Raw genomic sequence first — 19,243 nt, forward strand, 5'->3', positions numbered from 1 at the left:
AACCTATGCTTAAGAATTTCCAATCCAAAATTCTAAATTTACCTTTGGGCAAAGACTTGCTCTTCAACTGTCAGGCAGCCAATCTGTTCAAAACTCAGACCAAGATAAAACCACAAAAGACTGCAGGCAGATCCTACTCTCCTTGGTTCTTAGACAACATCATAACTACCCAGCCAAATCAACTTCCTTCTTTAGAAGTGACCCTAGGGGAGTTTGGAAACCTAGGAAAACCCCCTTGGAAAAGATGCGCTGAAAAATCAGAAAGGGAAGCTCCAGGTGGGAAGCCACCCATTGGTGGCAAGTCTGTGACTGTCTCTGCAGCACCACTACCCCTCTTTCCCAAAGACTGTTGTGCTCCCGGGACAGGTGGGAAAACATTAGCAGAGACAAATGTGTCCCCTCCATCAGAGACAGCTTTGTTGTGTCTTGGAAAAGCATGCCCCCTCTTGAGAGGTATGCCTTCACCTCCTCAAAATCAAATTTCCCTACTGACCCCCATTATTCAAGACCTCTTGAATCAGGGCACCATCGAGCAAGTCCCCAAATAATTCATATAAAAAGGATTTTATTTAAGGAGTTCTCTAGTACTAAGAAAAGAAGGGTAGTGAAGACCAATTCTAGACCTGTCTACCCTGAACACTTATCTGAAGGGTCAGACTTTCAAAATGCTCTCCCTTCAGGCCCTTTTCCATTTCATTTTACCACAGGCTTTTCTGGTGTCATTAGCTCTGAAGGATACTTACCTGTACATCCCTATCAATCCTGCAGGAAATTTCTCAGGGTTTTCTCTGGCTCCTCACTTTTGCAGTTTATTGCTCTGCCTTTTGGTTTTTCTACAGCCCCAAGTGTTCACAAAGTGCTTAGCACCAGTAGTCGTTTTCTGTTGCACTTGAGGAATTCAGATTTTCCCCTCCATGGATGACCTTCTGACCCAGGCCTTCTTTTCCAGAAATTCTTCTTCAGCATCTTCAGTTCACTGTCCACCTTTTGACAGGGTCTGGCTTTTACCATAACCCATTATTCCACAAGGGATGAGCTAAGGACTTTGGGATTCATGTCGGCCTCTATTTCTGTGCTTCCCCTGGCTAGGTTTTGCATGAGGAAAATCCAGAGATATCTGAAATCTGTGTGGTCCCAGCACAGTCACCCCTTAGACGCTCTGATTTCCCTCTTCCCTTGTATCCAGAAGGAACTAATTTGGTGCAAGGAACAGGGCATCCTCAACCCAGGACTAACCTTCACTCCTTCTCTTCCTCTTCAACAGGTCCACACAGATGGCTCAGACAAGATTGGGGGGGGGGGCATGGAAAGAATCTGAGTGCAGGGGAAATGGCAATCCCAGTTCCTGAAATAAAACATCAGCCTAAAAGAAATAAGGGTTCTTCTGCAAGCCCTTCAGATTTTCGCCATTTGAAAACCAGGGCACTTCCCAGTTGTTCACAGACAACACCACAGTCATGGTACATAAAAATGTAAGGAGATAGTAGGTCTTAACTAACTATGCAGGTTGGCAAAGGAGGCATGGAATTTAGCAATACAAATGAACATCACACTCACACACAGGCATCCTTTCTCAGGACACTGTACCGGCAGACTGCTTAAATTGCTCCATAAATGGACTCTAAACAGGAAAGTCTTCCCCAGCATCACACTTCAGTGGGGCACCTCTCAGACAGATCTCTTTGCTTCAAAGTAACTATCAACTCCGTCTGTTCCGCACCAAGGACCATTGTCCCACAGCCTGGAGGATGATGCCTTCTTTTCCAGTAGACAGGGAGATTTCTTTATGCTTTTCCTCTTTCACCTCTTCTTCCAAAAATCTTTCTCAAGACACAAAGGGAAATACTCAAACCCATCCTTCTGGCTCCATTTTGGCTGAGGCAACATTGGATGTGCTTAGTGCTTCAATGTGGCAGTCCTAACTTGTAGGATTTCTGCTGCAGAAGCCCTTTGTCCAGCCCGACTACAGGCTAATTTTCACTCTCCCAGAAGCTGGCAGATTTCTAACTGTTGGTTCTGTGCTTGCTTTAATAGAACTATCAAGCATAGGGCTGAGATTCTAGCTAAATATTTTGGTGAGTGATTAGGGCCTTCACTTACCGTGTCATCCACCATTCGAGACTAAATTGATCTCCCAAGGTGAAAAAAGAAAAGCATTTCAGACTCTGGGCCTCTGATGACACTCTTGCCGTCGGCCAGTCCTCCTAGGGTTGTGATTATTGAAGAAGGTGAGGCACCTTGACAGCCCCCTTTGACAGCTGAGGTTGTGGAGCAGGCCTCTATCAAGACCCGTTTGTCTGATGTTGCTCCGCATCCCTCTACTTTCTTATAAACCAAAGGACTGAATAAATCAATTGGGTCGAGGGCCACTTCTCAGTTTCCTGCTTCTGAATGCTCTAAAACCGACTATGGTTCTTCTCATCATCATGAGATTGCCTCGTTTTGCCTCCCATAGGAGTGGTTTGTTCATCCGCATCCAGATCCTAGTATGGAGGTTGTCCTTAGGCCCAAGTATAAGGTCTCTCACAAAGCTACATCCACTTTAACTCAGCCTAGGCCTTCTGGCTTCCAATCTCTGATTTGTCAACAAGACCTAGTGAGACTGGCTGAGAATTTGATTTCCTTGTTCACATTCAGACACTGCCTTCCCCCTGAAGCCTCCCTTGGTAAAAGAAAGAATACTTCACCCTAGGAGTTTTCTGACTCTTGAATCTGAAGATAATTTTGATGATGAACCCACCTTTGAGGAAGGTGTATCTGTTGCCTTCTGTGGTGAGTGAGTCTGATTCCGAGAAGAACCTTGCCTTAGCCCCCCCCCTCTCCTTGAGGAGATTTCCTTTGGAGAAACTTTACTTACCATGAGGGAGCACATCAAATGGGAAGCTGAGGAGTACCCACAATCCAAGAAGAGTGTTAGTGAATTTCTAAATCTCCCTGAGCATAAACCCCTTGCCATTCCTCCACTCTTTAGAGGTGATAGACAATGTCTTTCTGGTTTCCACTTTACAACCAGACTTCCTATCCTCTGCCCCTTGAAAACCTAACAGATGTTACAAGGTTCTAGATTGCTACGAACACCTTTTTAAGAACCATATAGCAGATCCTGAAGTGGTGACTCAGGGTCCTAAGTGAGCATGTTATTTCTTCCAAAAATCCTTTACCAACAGACAAGGAAAGCAGAGCCTTAGACATGTTTGGAAAGAAACTCTACACCGCTACTACCCTTGTCATGAGGACTTTGAATTGCCAGATTCATATGGTAAAGTACCGGGAAACCATTTTAGACCAGATGAAACAAAAAATTGATGGGGATTGAAAATAAAGCCCTCTTAAAGGAACCTACTGGATTTATGCTACTCCTGCTCTCAAGTAGATAAGCACTCCTTGCATTGCAGCTATGCAGCCACAGGATCCATCATTAAAAGGCATGCCTGGCTGAGGGAGTAGTCTCTTCCTGAACATGTCCTATTCATTCTCCTAGATGCCCCCTTGGACAAAGACTTTCTTTCTGGTCCTAAAGCTGAGGCTGTCCTTAAGAAAATGGAGGATAAGGCCAAGTCCAGGCAAACGGTCAAGGACTTTCTCCAGGTCCAGCCTCCTCATTTCAGACAAAATTACTCTACCGAACATTGATCCTTTCCAGCCCCCCACCGGTCTAAGCCTAAATATAAAAGACCTTGAAGTGAAAGGAGTCAAAGACAGCACCAAGAGCCAAGACAGTGGCAAAAAAACCCAGTAGCATGTGGGATCCTACCCCCATGGACCTGGCAGGGAGCAGTTGTGATTCTGGCATGACTGTCCCTTCCCAAGCCCCTACCCCTCAATCTGTCTGTCCCCACCCCCCTAAGCTGGGAGGGCGACTGTCTCTACTCCACAAGGACTGGACCCTTATTACCAGGGATGTGTGGGTTCTAAACCTTATTCAAAGAGGTTACAAATTCAAGTTTAAGTAACCCTTACTTTGTTCAGGCTTCCCAGGTATTCCTCCAAACCAAAAGGCCGAGGCCTTAAACCAAATACAGCTTCTGTGCACTCAGTGGAACCTGTACCAACCTCTTTACAAGGAAAAGGTTTTTACTGTAAATTTTTTCCTAGTTTCCAGGAAAGAGGGTACCTGGAGACCAAGTCTAGACCTGTCATGGCTCAACCAATTCTTCCAGATCCCAAAATTCAAAATGCCAACTCTGCAAAGACTACTACCCATGATCTCACCAAACACCTTCACAATAACTTTAGATCTAAAAGATGCATACCTCCACATCCCCATAGAGGAGTCAAACAGGGAGGTTCTTGTGCTTCAAAGCAGGTGTGAGGCATTATCAGTTCTATGCTGTGCCCTTTGGTTTGTCTACTGCACCTAGAGTTTTCATAGCCCTGGCAGTAGCCTTTTGCAGCATAAAGGGAATTCAGATTTACCCTTACTTAGATGATTGCATCATTCAGACAACAGACCTAGACAAACTCAAAGTGGATCTGCTTTACACCCAGGAAAGTATTAACTTTAGTGGGGTTCAACATCATTACCCAAAAATCTCAGACAAATCCCACAGACAATTGTTTCTGGGAGCCTTACTGGACTCGTTGCTTCAGAAAACCTTTCTTCCTCCAGACAGGGTTACCTTACTAACTCTGTACTCAGAGTATCTCAGGGCCCTAGGCTACATGGCCTCTTGCATCCTCGTAATCTCCTTGGACAGACTGTGTATACGAGGAAACTTCAGTGGTACCTCAGAAATGCGTGATTCCAACACTCTCTCTCACCTTCTGTATAAAACTGCTTCCTTGCCTCAGGAGAGAGTTTGCCTGGTGAATCCATACATGCTCCCTCAATCCAGACCTTCCCTTCAGGTTCATCCATCGGGACCAAACTCTGACAACAGATGTATCACAAATAGCTTGGGGAACCAATACAACAATTTCCGGACTCTAGGCAGATAGGACTCCCAATTCAAAACAAACACATCAACCTAAATAACTGATGACGGTCCAGAAGGCCTGATTGCCTTCAAAGTGCAATGGAAACCAGGAGTCCTTTTGGTAAGGACAGGCAGCTACCATGGTTATGTGGTACATAAACAAGCAGGGCACTGTTGCTCCTTTTGCTGTTTAGCCATGGACTTTTGGAAACAGTATACTCCCCAAGACCGCACCTCATGGCACAGTACCTACCATGAGAAGCAAGTCCAACTAGTAGATCACCTCAGCAGGAGCTTGTTGGACTCCCCACTAGTGGCAACTCCATCAAGAAGCTTTTCTCAGCATATCCAAGAAATGGGGTATGCCACAGACTGACCTTTTTGCACCAAAGAAAATGTTCACTTGGAAAAGTTTTGCTCCTGGAAGACAGATGTCTTTCCTTCCCTTGGACAGGCCTATTCCTGTATGCCCCCCAGTACCCTTGCTACCCAGGGTAGCTGAAAATAAGGGAAGAGGAGCCAGAGGTAATTCTTATAGCCCCAGATTGGCTGAGGCCGCATTGGTATCCCCTGATGCCCAGTCTAACCAACAGGGAACCAAGTCTGCTACCACAGAGTGGACCGGTTAACGCAGAACAAAGGTACCATCATAGACCTCGACCTGTATATATACACACACACACACACACACACACACACACACACACACACACACACACACACACACACACACAGCTTGGATAATGCTGTGTTCCCAGGGAAGGGGTCACTCTCTGACAAGCTGGTCCTGGACATTTTATAAAAAGCCAGGAGTCCTAGCACTAGAAAGTCTTACTCCTCCAAATGGAAAAGATTATATGGTGTAGACAAAAGGGGCAAACCCTTTGGCAAGCTCAGATCACTTTGATCCTGTCATGCTTATCTAGCCTTTGAAAATGGACCATCCTGCTCCTCTATAAAAATCCACACTTCGGCTATTTCTGCTCATCTGTCTTCTCAGCCTCCTCTCTTTTCACATTCTCTCCTAAAACAGTTTCTTAGAGGAGTTGAACACATTAGGACTCCCAGAAAACCTCCTCATTCCCCCCCTCAGTTTCATTCTGGAGAATCTTACGTATCCACCCTTTCAGCCAGCTGCTTCCACAGATATAAAATTCTTTACCTGGAAGACCTCTTTTCTGCTAGCCATTACCTCAGCCAGAATGGTTTCAGAGCTTCGGGTTCTTGTGTGTGGCACCTTTCATCATTTTACCCCCAGAATATCTCTAAGGACCAGTCCTCATTTTATGCCAAAATTGGTGACAGAAATTCCTTTAAACCAGACCATTCACTTGCCTACATTCTTTTCTAACTCTCATAACAAGGGAAAAAGGATCCTTCTTACTTTTGATGTGCAGAGGCAACTAGATTACTACTTAGACAGAACCAAGAATGTCAGGAAGTCTAACCAACGTTTTGGGCCCTTTACCAGTAGCTTTGAGGGGAGACTTGTTTCAAAACAAACCATTTCCAAATGGATCTCCCACTGCAACTCGTTTTGCTACAGCCATAGTAGTAAGAAGCCTACAGACTCTGAGGACACATTCCACTGGGGCTACCACTACTTCTGTTGGTTTTCTTAAAGGGGTGGCCACTAAGGACGTCTTGGAAGCCACTACTTGGTCCTTTGTGCATACCATCACTAAACTTTACCATCTTCTATCTTTTCCAAGTCTAGAGCAGGGTTTGTCACTGCCATTTTGCAGGGCATCCTTTCCTCTCCCAGCCACCCTCCTTTCAGCTTTGGGAGTCATCCCACAAGTCAGGACTGCAAAAATGAAACACTAAGGACATAGTATAGTTATGTACACTTGCCATAAATGTAGATGTTTGAGTGTATTCACTGTTGCAGTATTTCCCTCCCTCCTTCCCCTCTTGCCCATGAGATAAGCTTGAACATTCTCCTCGTCAGTCAAGGTTACTTCCTCATCCTTGACACTTATTTTAGATGTTCATCGTGTTTCACTGTTGCAGTCATTACACTTGGGTTATCCTGCTGGCAGGCTACCCACAGTCGGCCAGAGTTCCAAAGTCTAGGTCCGGCGTCGGTTGCTGTCGCCTCTTCCCTGACGTCAGTGCACCAGGGGTATAAAAGATGCAACCGATGCCATTTTCTCCAATCTTTTTTGCCGCGCAGTGCCCGAAACAAAAGCAGTTTGCAAGTGCCGGTCGGCTGACTCCTGAGATTTTCGAAATCGAGTTTCAGAACCGAAGTCTTCAATAAAGCTAAGTACCCTGTTGGGGAAACTTTTTCTTGCTTCAGACCGATGTCAGTAACGGTTAACAATTGTATTTCTTGTGGGAAGAAGATACCTCATAAGGACTTTCACTCTTACTGTATTCCTTGCCTAGGCCCTGACCACGACGTTACTAGTTGTCGGTTTTGTGCTAGATTCAACAAACGCGCTATTAAGCATCAGTTTGATTTTGCTTTACATTACTTTGGCCGAAGATTTAACTACATTATGCCGTCGGAACAACCGACGACTGGAATTCATAAAAAAAAGCAAGGACAGGCATCCGAGGTCCAAAACCAACAAAGCCTCCTCTAGGCCAGTCGCCGGTTCTCAGTGAGGCACTTACTCAGCCCCTGACACCCGCTACCTCAGAGCCACAGGCCGTATCCGACTCCCACGTGGAGACACCTAGGCCTCTGGAAACTCAAGGTATTGAGCCTGTGGAAACTATTCCCTCGAATGGGTCCGGAGCTGCTGAGCAGGCATCGGCTTCTGAGGGTGTTTTCAGACCTTCACAGCTTACTGTTAAGTCCACTGCAGCAGCCAAGTCAAAGTCAAAAACACCATTAAAGACAAGGAAACAAGTACAGCATTCTTCTGGACAATCATCCATGCCAAAGAAACAGAGGCTTAAAATGGCCGAAGACTTAATTACCTTGATCAGGGGTTTCCATCCCCCTCCTGATAAAAAGCCTAGGCAAGACACTGACTATGATTCCTCTGACCAGGTTTCTATTTCCTCTGATTCCTCTTCAGATCAAGGATATTCTCTCCCTCCTTATGAGGACTCTGATGCAGAAGAATCTATACCTTCAGCCTCTCCACCTGAGGATTATTCTTTTGGGGAAACCCTGCACACCATGAGGGAGCATTTCCATTGAGAGAGCCAGAATTATTCAGAATCCAAGAAAAGGCTCAGAGATTTTCTTTTATTGCCTCAGCACAGGCCCTTAGCTATCCCCCCCTGTGCTTGATATTGTTTTCTCTGAATCCAGTCTGTCCCCCGATTTTTTTTTTTTTTTTTTTTTTTTTTTTTTTTTTTTTTTTTTTTTTTTACCCCCTGCACCAGTCAAGCCAGACAGGTACTACAGGGTCCCTGATTCTCATAAATTTCTTTATAAAATCCCTGCTACTGACCCAGAAACAATTTCTTGGGGTCCCAAAGGGGTTAAGGCTTCCACTGCTGAAAACCCTGTCCCCTATAAATAGGGATTCTAGAGCTCTGGATAGATGGGGGAAAAAAGTTTACACTTCTGCTACTTTAGCTGTAAGGGCTTTAAACTGCCAGTTTCACATGCTTAAATATCAGCAGTACCTCATGTCTTTGTTAGAAAATGCTTACAAACTCAAAATCCTGACAGTAAGGAAATACCGGATTTATTGCATGCAGCTGAACAAGTGGGAAAGCATACTCTGCAATGTGGTTTTGATTCATTAGAGGCTTCTTGTAGAGCCGCAGTTACAGGCTCTGTCATTCGAAGGCATGCTTGGTTGAAAGAACAAAGTTTACCTGAACATGTTAAAGTAAAATTATTGGATGCTCCACTACAGCATGATACTTTGTTTGGTGTTAAGGCAGAAGAGGTGTTAAAAAAAAATGGAGGATAAAGCAAAATCAATGCAGACAGTAAAGGATTTCTTACAGGTTCAACCACCTAGGTTTAGCAGGAACTGGCCTTCAAAAATTGGTCCTTTCCGTTGTTAGACAGGCCACAAAGAGGCAGATACAGACACCCAAGAGGCAGATCTCAGCCCCAAGGCTCCTACAGACCTAAACAATGGGGTGCTTCAGCCCCCAAAGGAGAAGACAAATCACAACCTTGTCCCAATGACTTCCCTCTACAAATGCCAAGCCCTTACCTTTTGGCAGCACCCCTAGTGGGGAAGCTAGCACTTTTCTCACAAAACTGGCACATAATCACCCAGGACAAATGGGTACTGAATATTGTTTCTCAGGGTTACAGGTTCCACTTTCACACCCTTCCAAAATCAAAAGGTATGCTGGACCTGCCACAAAACCAATGGGCAGAGGCACGAAAACAAATTTGCTGCTGTCATGGACATGGGAGCTATTCAAAGAGTACCACAGCAAGAACAGGGACAAGGATTTTACTCGACTTTTCCTAGTACCCAGAAAGGACAAAGCCTGGAGACCAATACTGGACCTGTCAATCCTAAATACTTTCCTAGATGTTCCAAAATTCAAAATGTTAACACTGCAGCAACTTCTACCCATGCTTGGCAAATAGGCTTGGCTAGTTACTTTGGACCTCAAGGAGGCATACCTGCATGTCCCAATCAGACAATCTTTCAGAAGATACCTCAGATTCGTAGCTGGCTCAATGCATTACCAATTCTCTGCACTGCCCTTTGGCTTATCTACTGTGCCCAGGGTCTTCACAAAATGCCTGGCACCAGTAATTGCATTTTGCAGAGAAAGAGGAATACAAATATATCCTTACTTGGACGACTGCCTTATTCAAGCAGAGAGCAAGGACATTCTTCTAAAACATCTGGTGTTTGTAAAAAGATTACTAATTTGCCTAGGGTACACAGTAAACGAAAATAAATCAAAACTAGTGCCCTCTCGAGATAATATTCCTGGGTGCAAGCTTTAATACAACTGCCCAGATGGCTTATCTCATGCCAGACAAGCAAAGGCAACTGACTCATTACTTTCAAATGATGGCAACAAAGACCCAGCTCCCTGCACGAAAAATTCTGCAGGCCCTGGGCTTCATGGCAACCTGCATTCTAATAATTCCATATGCAAGACTGCATATGAGGAAACTACAATGGCATCTAAAAAGTGTTTGGACTCAACATTGCCACAGCCTGGAAACAATAATTACTTTAATTCCCTGCCTACAACAGGAGTTTCGATGGTGGTCCCAGGACTGTCACCACAACAAGGGACAGCCTTTCACCTTACCCACAGCCAGGCAGACAATAACAACAGATGCTTCTGATTATGCCTGGGGGGGCACACATGGCAGGAAAATGTATTCAGGGCACGTGGCCCAAGGAACAAATGCATCTTCACATCAATCAAAAAGAGATGCTAGCAGTACAGAATGCCCTGACTGCTTTCAAGGACCTACTACATCCAGGACAATTATTACTAAAGACTGACAATACCACAGTTATGTGGTACATAAACAAGTAAGGTGGCACGCATTCCTACCCCCTCTGCAGGCAAGCCATGACTTTGTGGAACACAGCACTAACCTATCAAGTACATCTGCAGGCACAATTCCTGCCAGGAACGGAAAATACACTGGCAGACGAACTAAGCAGAAATCTCATGGATCCTCATGAATGGAAACTAAATCCTCAGGTCTTCAGCATGATAACAAGGAAATGGGGACGCCCAGACATAGATCTTTTTGCCTCCCCTCACAACTACCAACTACAGAAATTCTGCACAAGAACTTATCACTCACAAGCATGGAAAGTGGATGCTCTGTCATTCAGCTGGAAAACCCTGACAGTTTATGCCTTCCCTCCACTGCCTCTTCTTCCCAAGGTGCTCCTAAAAGTCAGACAAGATGCCAAAAATGATCCTGATTGCCCCAGACTGGCCACACCAGCACTGGTACCCAGTCCTAAAGAGCTTGTCTGCAGGCCCAGCCTGGCCTTTACCTCAAATACCTCATCTTTTGACTCAACAAAACAATCAGATTCTGCAGAGTCAATTCAGAACCTTAAATCTGGCTGCATGGCAGGTAATATAGCCACTCAGACCACACCTCTCTCTAAAGCTGTTATGGATGTCATTTTAGAAGCCAGGAGGCCCAGCACTAGGAAATCTTATGCAAAAAAATGGAAGAGATTCTGTGTTTGGAACCAGGCACAAGGACTCAAACCACTTATTCCAAATATACCTCAGATTTTACAATACCTAACTGAGATGCTGGATAAAGGCCTATCCTTCTCTGTTAAGATCCATGTCTCTGCCATTTCAGCTCATTGCAATACGGAACCCCCTATTTTTTCACATCCACTACTAAGGCAGCACCTCAGAGGGGCAAAAAACATAAGACCCCCCAAGGAGAGCACCAATACCTACTTGGGACCTCAATTTTGTTTTAGAAAAGCTCACACTGCCTCCTTTTGAGCCAGCCAGCACAGCTGATATAAAATTCTTATGGAAAACTGCTCTGCTCGTAGCAATAACTTCAGCAAGAAGAGTCTGAGAGTTACAGGCATTAATGGCAGTGGAACCTTTCATCATTTTTCACCAGGACAGGGTCTCTCTGAGGACAAACCCAACATTTATGCCAAAGATGGTTTCCAGTGTGGCTCTTAACCAAACCATTCATTTGCCAACTTTCTATCCAAATCCCCAGAATAAAGGGGAGAGACTTCTGCACGCTTTGGACATACACAGACAGCTGCGATTCTACTTGGACAAAACAAAAGCTTTCAGAAAAACTGAGCAACTGTTTGTAGCTTATGCTGCAGGATCACATGGAAAGCCTATCTCAAAGCAGACTATTTCAAAATGGATAGGACACTGCATTCGCTTCTGTTATGCACAACATGGCAAAACAGTGCCTAAGGGCATTAGGCCGCATTCTACCAGAGCAGCAGCCACTTCAGCAGCCTTTCTCAGAGGAGTACCAACCAAAGACATTTTAGGAGCTGCAACTTGGAGTTCAGTGCACACTTTCACCAAGCACTACCACTTACCTCTCTACTCCAGATCCAGAGCAGGCTTTGCCACTGCAGTTCTGCAGGGCCTGGTAGCCTCTCCTAATCCTATTTAGGCCCAGCCACCCAACCTCAGCTTTGGGATTCAACCCAAGTGTAATGACTGCAACAGTGAAACACGATGAACATAGTACAGTTGTGTACCTACCATAAATGTAGATGTTCGAGTGTATTCACTGTTGCAGTCCAGGTTACCCAACCACCATTCCCCTTTTCATTGCTCGGACTTTTCTGTACTTCTCAACTCTATACAACCTATGTGGTGAATTTGCTTGCAATGAAGGAAATATTTATTTTAGTACATGCATGCTTTTTGGCATACTTTTTTACAGCCTTCCTATTTGGGGACACCTGACATGTGAGGCAAGAAAAACTGAAGAAAATGGTGTCGGTTGCATCTTTTATACCCCTGGCGCACTGACGTCAGGGAAGAGGCGACAGCAACCGACGCTGGACCTAGACTTTGGAACTCTGGCAGACTGCGGGTAGCCTGCTAGCAGGATAACCCAAGTGTATTGACTGCAACAGTGAATACACTCGAACATCTACATTTATGGTAGGTAAACAACTGTACTATTCTTTAGCAGTTGGGCCCCTGACCTTAAGGACATGCTGGGGGGCTCCTACCTGTTGGGAGCAAGAAAGTACTGAGGTCATGGTGCCAGCTGAACCCCCATTATATCCAGAAATAGTGATGTAGGTGAGGGTGTCCGCTGGCTTTAGGAGGAGGAGAAAATATTCTAGTAGTCAGGCCAGCCAAGGGCTTCCATGGCAGGAAATCACACAAGTTAGGACTGCAATAGTGCGTATACTGGAATATCTGCATTTATGGTAAATGTACACAACTGTACTTTCCCCTTACTCTTTCACCTAAGGGTGGTTCCCTCTGATAAAGGAAAATTTACAGGATAATCTCTCCACAACTGTTCCTTATGACCTAGTAAGACATTGCTGCTCCACCTGAATCTTCCATCTCGACCCTATGGATGGTAGCATTTTAATCCTTCATAGATCTTTTCTCTCTGAAGAGGTTGTACAAGTCCTACAAGAGTTTAGGAAACCTACTGCTATAAAGTCTTGCATTGCAGAGTGAAAGCATTTTTTTTCTTTCTTTCTGGTGTTGCAAACATAGGATCTACTCTTAGCACAGGTTCCTACAAATCTGCATTACCTCTGCAGACCTCTTAAATCAAGCCTGGCCTGGCCTTCCACAGAAGCTAATTTTGTTTGCTATTCGTACTTGCTTCCTCCTTAGTTTGCCACTTATGACTAGGCTAGAGGTCAAGCTTTTCCTCAGAAACTTAACCCTTCAAGGAAACCCATCTCTCCCCCATGAGAACTTAATTTTGTGTTTGAAAGGGAGGCAGAGTATGTTTTCTAACTGCTGCTTTAAAATTCTGCACTTGGAAAACCATCCTCTTCTTGGCCCTCACCTCTGCCTGGAGAATTTCTGTGCTGTAACCTCTCATGGTCATTCCTTCCTTTTTCACAAAGACAGGGTGAGTCTCAATGCTAACCATCCTTCATGCGTAAGGTAGTGAACATGCTCTCTCTCGATCAGGCTATTCGTCTCTCCACAATTTTTTTCCCAATCCCTAGACAAAGGGGTAAGAATATTATATTATCTTGACATTCACATGCAACTCAGATTTTACCTAGACAAAACTAAATCCATCAGAAAGACTGACCAGCTTTTTGCATCCTTTATGCCCTGTAAGCTGGGTCAGCCATTCTCTAAACAAATTATTGAAACCTGGATTTCTAAGGCTCGCTCTCTGCTGTTCACACTACAGTAAGACTCTGCCTTCCTGCACTAAAGTTCATTCCACTAGAACTGTTGCTTCCTCAAGAGCTTTCCACAAAGGAATAGACTCCAAATCTATCTTGGAGGTGGCTACTTGGTCCTCTGTGCACAGCTTCACCAAACACACCAAAAGTGATGCCTTTTACAGGCCCAGGGCAGTGTATGCTATGTCAGTCCTCTCTGGACTGCTTGAGAACTCGTCTACTTGATAGCCAACCACCCTTTCCTCCTTCACCTTTGGAAATCACCCATTTGTCAGGAATACTGCAACAGTGATTTCAGTCAGGACATAATACAGTTGTTTGAGAACTTACCATAACAGTAGATGTCCTACTAATCACTGTTGCAGTATTCCATCCCATCCGCCATCTCCTGTTCTGTACCTCACCTCCATCTTCAGTTGTGTCTCCCCCTTTCCTCTAGCTTTGGTTCTCTCCCATGGGTATGGGACGAGTTTTCTTATCACTTTGAGCTACACCTCTCCTAGCTGACCAGCCTTATCTCTCAGTAATCTTCAGGCCACTGACTTGAAGGTTGTCCTTGTTTGTCATTATACCCCACCGCATACAAGCTGAGATTGTATGGTTGATGCATTAGTACCCTGGCCGGATATTGGCAATGTCAACCCATTTGTCAAGAATACTACAAAAGTAATCAGTAGGACATCTACTGTTATGGTAAATTCTTACTCAGAAGGAAGAGGAAAGTACAGTTCTGTAAGTCACAGTCCTCAGTCTTCTTCTCTGCTGTTTGTATTGTTCTGCTGCTGTGAAATTTGAATATAGGGAATATCAGCTGGAAAAGGAGAAGGCAGAAATTCCTGGATGTGAGGAGGCTTACAGCTGCTCAGCGTAAAGCAGTTCAGGTTTCAGCTTTAGTACAGGAAGTATCTTCCACCGAGTTAGAAGGGAGGAAAAATAAATACACTCTGAGGTGCTTAAAATAAGTAAAGCACTGGAGGAATATATAAATAAAACTTATTTATATAAAATATATGTAATTATTTACAGTATGTGATATTTGTAAATATTGCAGCTTATAAACAAAGGGATTGTGACTAGATTTAGGGATGTCATTGCCTGCCTTTACTTGGCCCTCATTGGGATGGTCAGTGAATATAATGCCCCCTTTGGCATGCATCTGTCCAGATATATGCAACAACTGGAAGGTCCACAGAGATAAGTTACTAAAAAGTTCTAGGCCTAAACAACATGTTCTTCGTGGACCAACTCAAAGCCCTGTCACTAAACTCTGTATCCTAAACACTGCTAAGAGGTGACCTGTGTCTGGCATTCAAGGCAACCTCTGACCCAGTGCTGATAAGTATATATATCAGCAAGTCATTGCATCAGAAATGCTCTGCCTCGGGATCTAAACCTCTTCTTTAATGTCAATAGAATTATTTGGAGGGACAGGGATGTCTAGCAGAGGATACCGCTGCTCTGGAACAAACTTACCCATCCACATAAAACAAAAGTTCATTCTTGTCCATATTCAAGTGTAAATTGGATTTATGGATGGAAAACTGAAAATTTACCCCAGGACTATCCCCTATTCTACTAATGGACAGAGGCAGCTCCTAAATGCTTTATCCCATGTATGGGTTCCCTCAAATTATCTATGGTATGCGCCCAGTTCATAGGTAGGTACTAGGCTATTGGCCCTAAGGCCTATACAAGCCTAGCCAAAAAGGTACCCTGGCCTTCGCCACCCACAGAAAATTATTTTCCTGTGCCCCTGTCAAGTAGAACCACAGAAGTGATCCCCGGGGTGAATTTCCTATTACCCATCTAATTAGGGGTAATCTGTAGTCCTCGATCATGAGATGGGATGGGTAAGGCCAGTCTATAACCAAATGGGATAAGTTAATTCAAGCCACTAAACTTAAAAAAGTTCACCAAGCCATTACTGAATTAATCACGCAATTGTTTAATGAATCAAATACTTGTAGTTTTTAGTGCTTTCATTGACAAACCTTGACTTTATGAGAAAACACAAGTAATTAACAAGGTTTAAATAGGTGGTATCATGATCACATGATATGAATTAGCCAATAAGATTAAAACCGCTAAATCAACATGAAAAATAATAAATTACATCTTATAAAATCATCAGAAATTTAAATTAAAAATCAATGACATTTAAAATTACTTTAAGATTTTAATTTTAATAAACAAAAAATAGCAATCATTTCATTGAGCCCTAGTAGCACGGTTCAAGCCCAAAAAAGGAAATTGATCCACAAGGGCAGCAAGCCTAGTACTTGCCAATGAACCCATAAAGTCAAGTGGCAAAAGGCTGGAAATAATGGGAAAACAGTTTTTAAGCAGATATTCAGAGAAGATGATTGAACTAAAGAAATCGGAGGTTGAAAAGTGGAACGCCTGGCTAAATATGAGAGTTCTCTAGAAGAACTGTTTTAAAAATACTTAGAAGATTGAGAACTGAAACTGGAAAGAATGTATTAACTTTATGAAAGTACAGTTAAGCAAGTAGACTGGTATTCCACATCAGTATTTGTTAATTGAGAGAACACACTGTGCGCGTGCTCCAAATTTAACCATGATAAACTAGCCAAGATTTATATTAGTAAAGATGTATTCATACCCACAGAAGAAGCTGCTTCTGGCAAAATGGTGGCAGAAAGGAAAATTGATCGGGGACACCAGAGCATTTGTGGAAAATGCTTTTTCGCAGTTTCCCAGGCAGAAGAGAAAGCAGATTTATCTCTGCAGTCAGTGAATGTTGAGAGGCAGGTGTGAGATTCAAGTTTCTGTATCCAGCTGTCTTCAGAAAGTATTTAATATATTTTTGGATGCAGAGCAGGCTAAGGAGAAAGCCCTCCCCACCCACACACACACACACACACACACACACACACACACACAACTTGTATATACCAACTTTGAGATCGCCATATCTCGGAGAAAAGGGAAGATTCCAAGTAGTAGTCATCTCTGACATAGTGCATGCAAGTCCATTTTTTTTAGCCATTCAGTCTCCATGTTTCAGGACTAGCTATACCAGGTTACAACATTTCAAATGGTTATATCATTGTGTGCAGTGTGGAGACAGTTTCTTACAAGAGGTACCCTTTGCTGACCGTACTACTGTCTATGAAGTTAATGCTTCCCACTTGATTTCCTAGTCTCCACAATTGAATCATCTAGTAGATACATATCCCTAACACACTTATGCTCCTAGCCTACCCTGAGATGGGTAGGGCAAACATGGCCAGTCATTTCCCCTTCCCATTTGTTGGCTTCTCTAGTCTCCATGCCCATCCACCCTGGTCATCTGGGTCATACTCAAGGCCCCTCCCTCTGCACCATTTAGCTGCACAATTTGGTACCAATCTCCTTATGGAAGCCTTCCACATAGGTGCACTAATCAACATCCTAGAGTGCATCATTAATGATTGGTGATATGGAGAACTACATCTTTCAACTGGAATCCAAGAAATTAAGTAAAAACAGTTTTAATTTAGGCAATTGCTGGACACTGTCATAGCAAAAATGGGGTTATGTTCATGTTGTTAAATCACACTTTTGTAATTTTAGCCACGATTGGGCCCCCTCGACAGGTGCAGTTAGAGTCGAGATCTGGTGCACTGCATATATTTATACATGATCCTGTGAATGAAAGTGAGAATCGGAGTGTGCGATTTCTGCCTGTGGAGCTTAAGTACATGGTACATTATTGGGTGAAGAACACCGAAAAGGTATGTTTTTTTGGTTGCATTGTTGAATGTCTAAAGTCATCATTTTAATTTTAGTTAATGTTAATTTGGCATAATTTACTTAATAATTTAAAATTCACCTTTTACTTTCTATGTGCCTCTGTTTTGCTTGCATCTTTTTATTGCTATTTGGCCCTCAGGATTGCTATTACTCTGTAAAACTGTGGCCATTTTGGTCTTAGTAAATACTTTGCTTTTACGAGCACTGTTATGCTTACTTAAAGGTCTTCCCCTTTGAAGTATATTTTAGGAAAATGTGATGTCAATTTTATTGCCTTTTGCTTTACCAGGTACTGGAAGGCACTGTTAAAACACATTCTACCAGAGCTGTTTCCATAGTTGCTACTTATTTTAATAATGTTTTAGCAAGAGATTGTGTAAAGCTTAATCTTTGTCAAAGGTACAAACTGTTTTATAAAGTAAATGCTATGTAGTTAGTATGGGAATCAGATGGTCCTTTGTTAAGGCACTGCTAACAGTGGATGTTAAGTTTTCTATCTCGCCTTCATTCTTGCTGGTTGGGGATCAGAGTCAATCCTCTGCTCCGACTTGGCCATTTTCAATAGCTCGAGCTGTTTACTGGCTCGAGGCTACCCCTTATCCCATGATGCCTAGCGATAGCTATCCAGATCTCATTTGCCACTTCAGCTGCGAGGTGTCGTTTTTTTGGCTCATGCTTGTATAGAGTTTTTTTGTGTAATTTTATCAATAGAATTTAACTTTTCTAGTACTTTTATTATTGGCGATAGTTTTGTTTCTGTGATAGAAAACTGTTTATCTTACAGTATCTCTTTGTAGAATTCGTTTAACTTAGAGAATTCTCCCTCCGCTTTTTCTTGTCAGGTTAGCCGTTTAAGTTAGAGGCTTTCCTCGTTCTTGTAGGCTAGCCGTTTAAATTAGAGGCTTTCCTATTATCTATATAAAAAAAAAAATTTTTTTCTATAGTCTTTCTATTAGGTGTGTTTTTTGTAGACTGTATATTGCTTCTTGTTATTGTTGCTATAATTGGTTTCTTTCTACTGTAAAGTATGTCAAAGGAATCCAAGGTTTCTGGGTTCAAGATGTGTGACTCATGCTGTCAGAAAATGTCTGACAGATGGGCACACTTGCGTCTGTTTAGGCGCTGTGCACTTGCAGGACTCTTGTTCTGTTTGCCATGCCTTTAGTCCAAGAGTCCTGCAGGAGCGTAAGAATAAGCTCATTCTTAGGGGTCTTTTAAAACCCCAGGATTCACCGGCCAAGAGCTCACAGACAGTGAAATCCCCTAAATCCACTAAGCCGTCGGCTCAAAGTTCTGAGCCGTCTTTTTGGTTCAGGATTTACCTTTGAAGTCGGTCCCGGCTGGCACTGACAAGACTATCTCCCCATCGGCTCCATCAGAGACTTCGGAGCCTTTGCAGAGCCACAAGAGGCTGAGGCCCCCTTCCCTAGAGTCTGTGCATTCGGCTCCTCGGTCTCCTTTACTTAAGAGCGAGCGTAGTCACCGATCCTCTCACTCCTCTCGATCCTCTAGGCTGTCAGATCATAATGTGGAGAGAGTGGTCAGTAGGTTGCTAAAGTCGCAGGCACTACCTAAATTGTTGTCCAGCCCTCCTCAACAGATAATCTGCTCTGTCCACTTCTCTCTGTGTTCCTCCTCCGACTCCAGTGAGTTCGGAGCCGAAGTTTGTTTGGGTTAGAGTAGTGGAACCGTCGGCTCCGATAACTCTATCTCCTTCAGTTCCAACGTCAGCTCCGATTCCCTCGGCGGTACCTTCCATCGAGGGATCTAGGCGTCGGGACTCCCTTGTCGGCT

General features: G+C 43.7%; 1 protein-coding gene across 1 annotated transcript in view; it reads left to right on the forward strand.

Moving 5' to 3' along the window:
• Positions 1 to 19,243, forward strand: part of IFNGR2 (interferon gamma receptor 2) — a gene marked incomplete in the record, with an annotated part of 238,908 nt that overhangs the window by 58,870 nt on the left and 160,795 nt on the right. Inside the window, 1 exon segment of the mRNA XM_044072944.1 lies at positions 17,270 to 17,430. Coding sequence (XP_043928879.1) covers positions 17,398 to 17,430 — 33 coding nt within the window.

Source organism: Protopterus annectens, chromosome 5.part1 (genome assembly GCF_019279795.1).
Source record: "Protopterus annectens isolate FY-2018-M chromosome 5.part1, PAN1.0, whole genome shotgun sequence".
In the NCBI taxonomy this organism is placed as follows: domain Eukaryota; kingdom Metazoa; phylum Chordata; order Ceratodontiformes; family Protopteridae; genus Protopterus; species Protopterus annectens.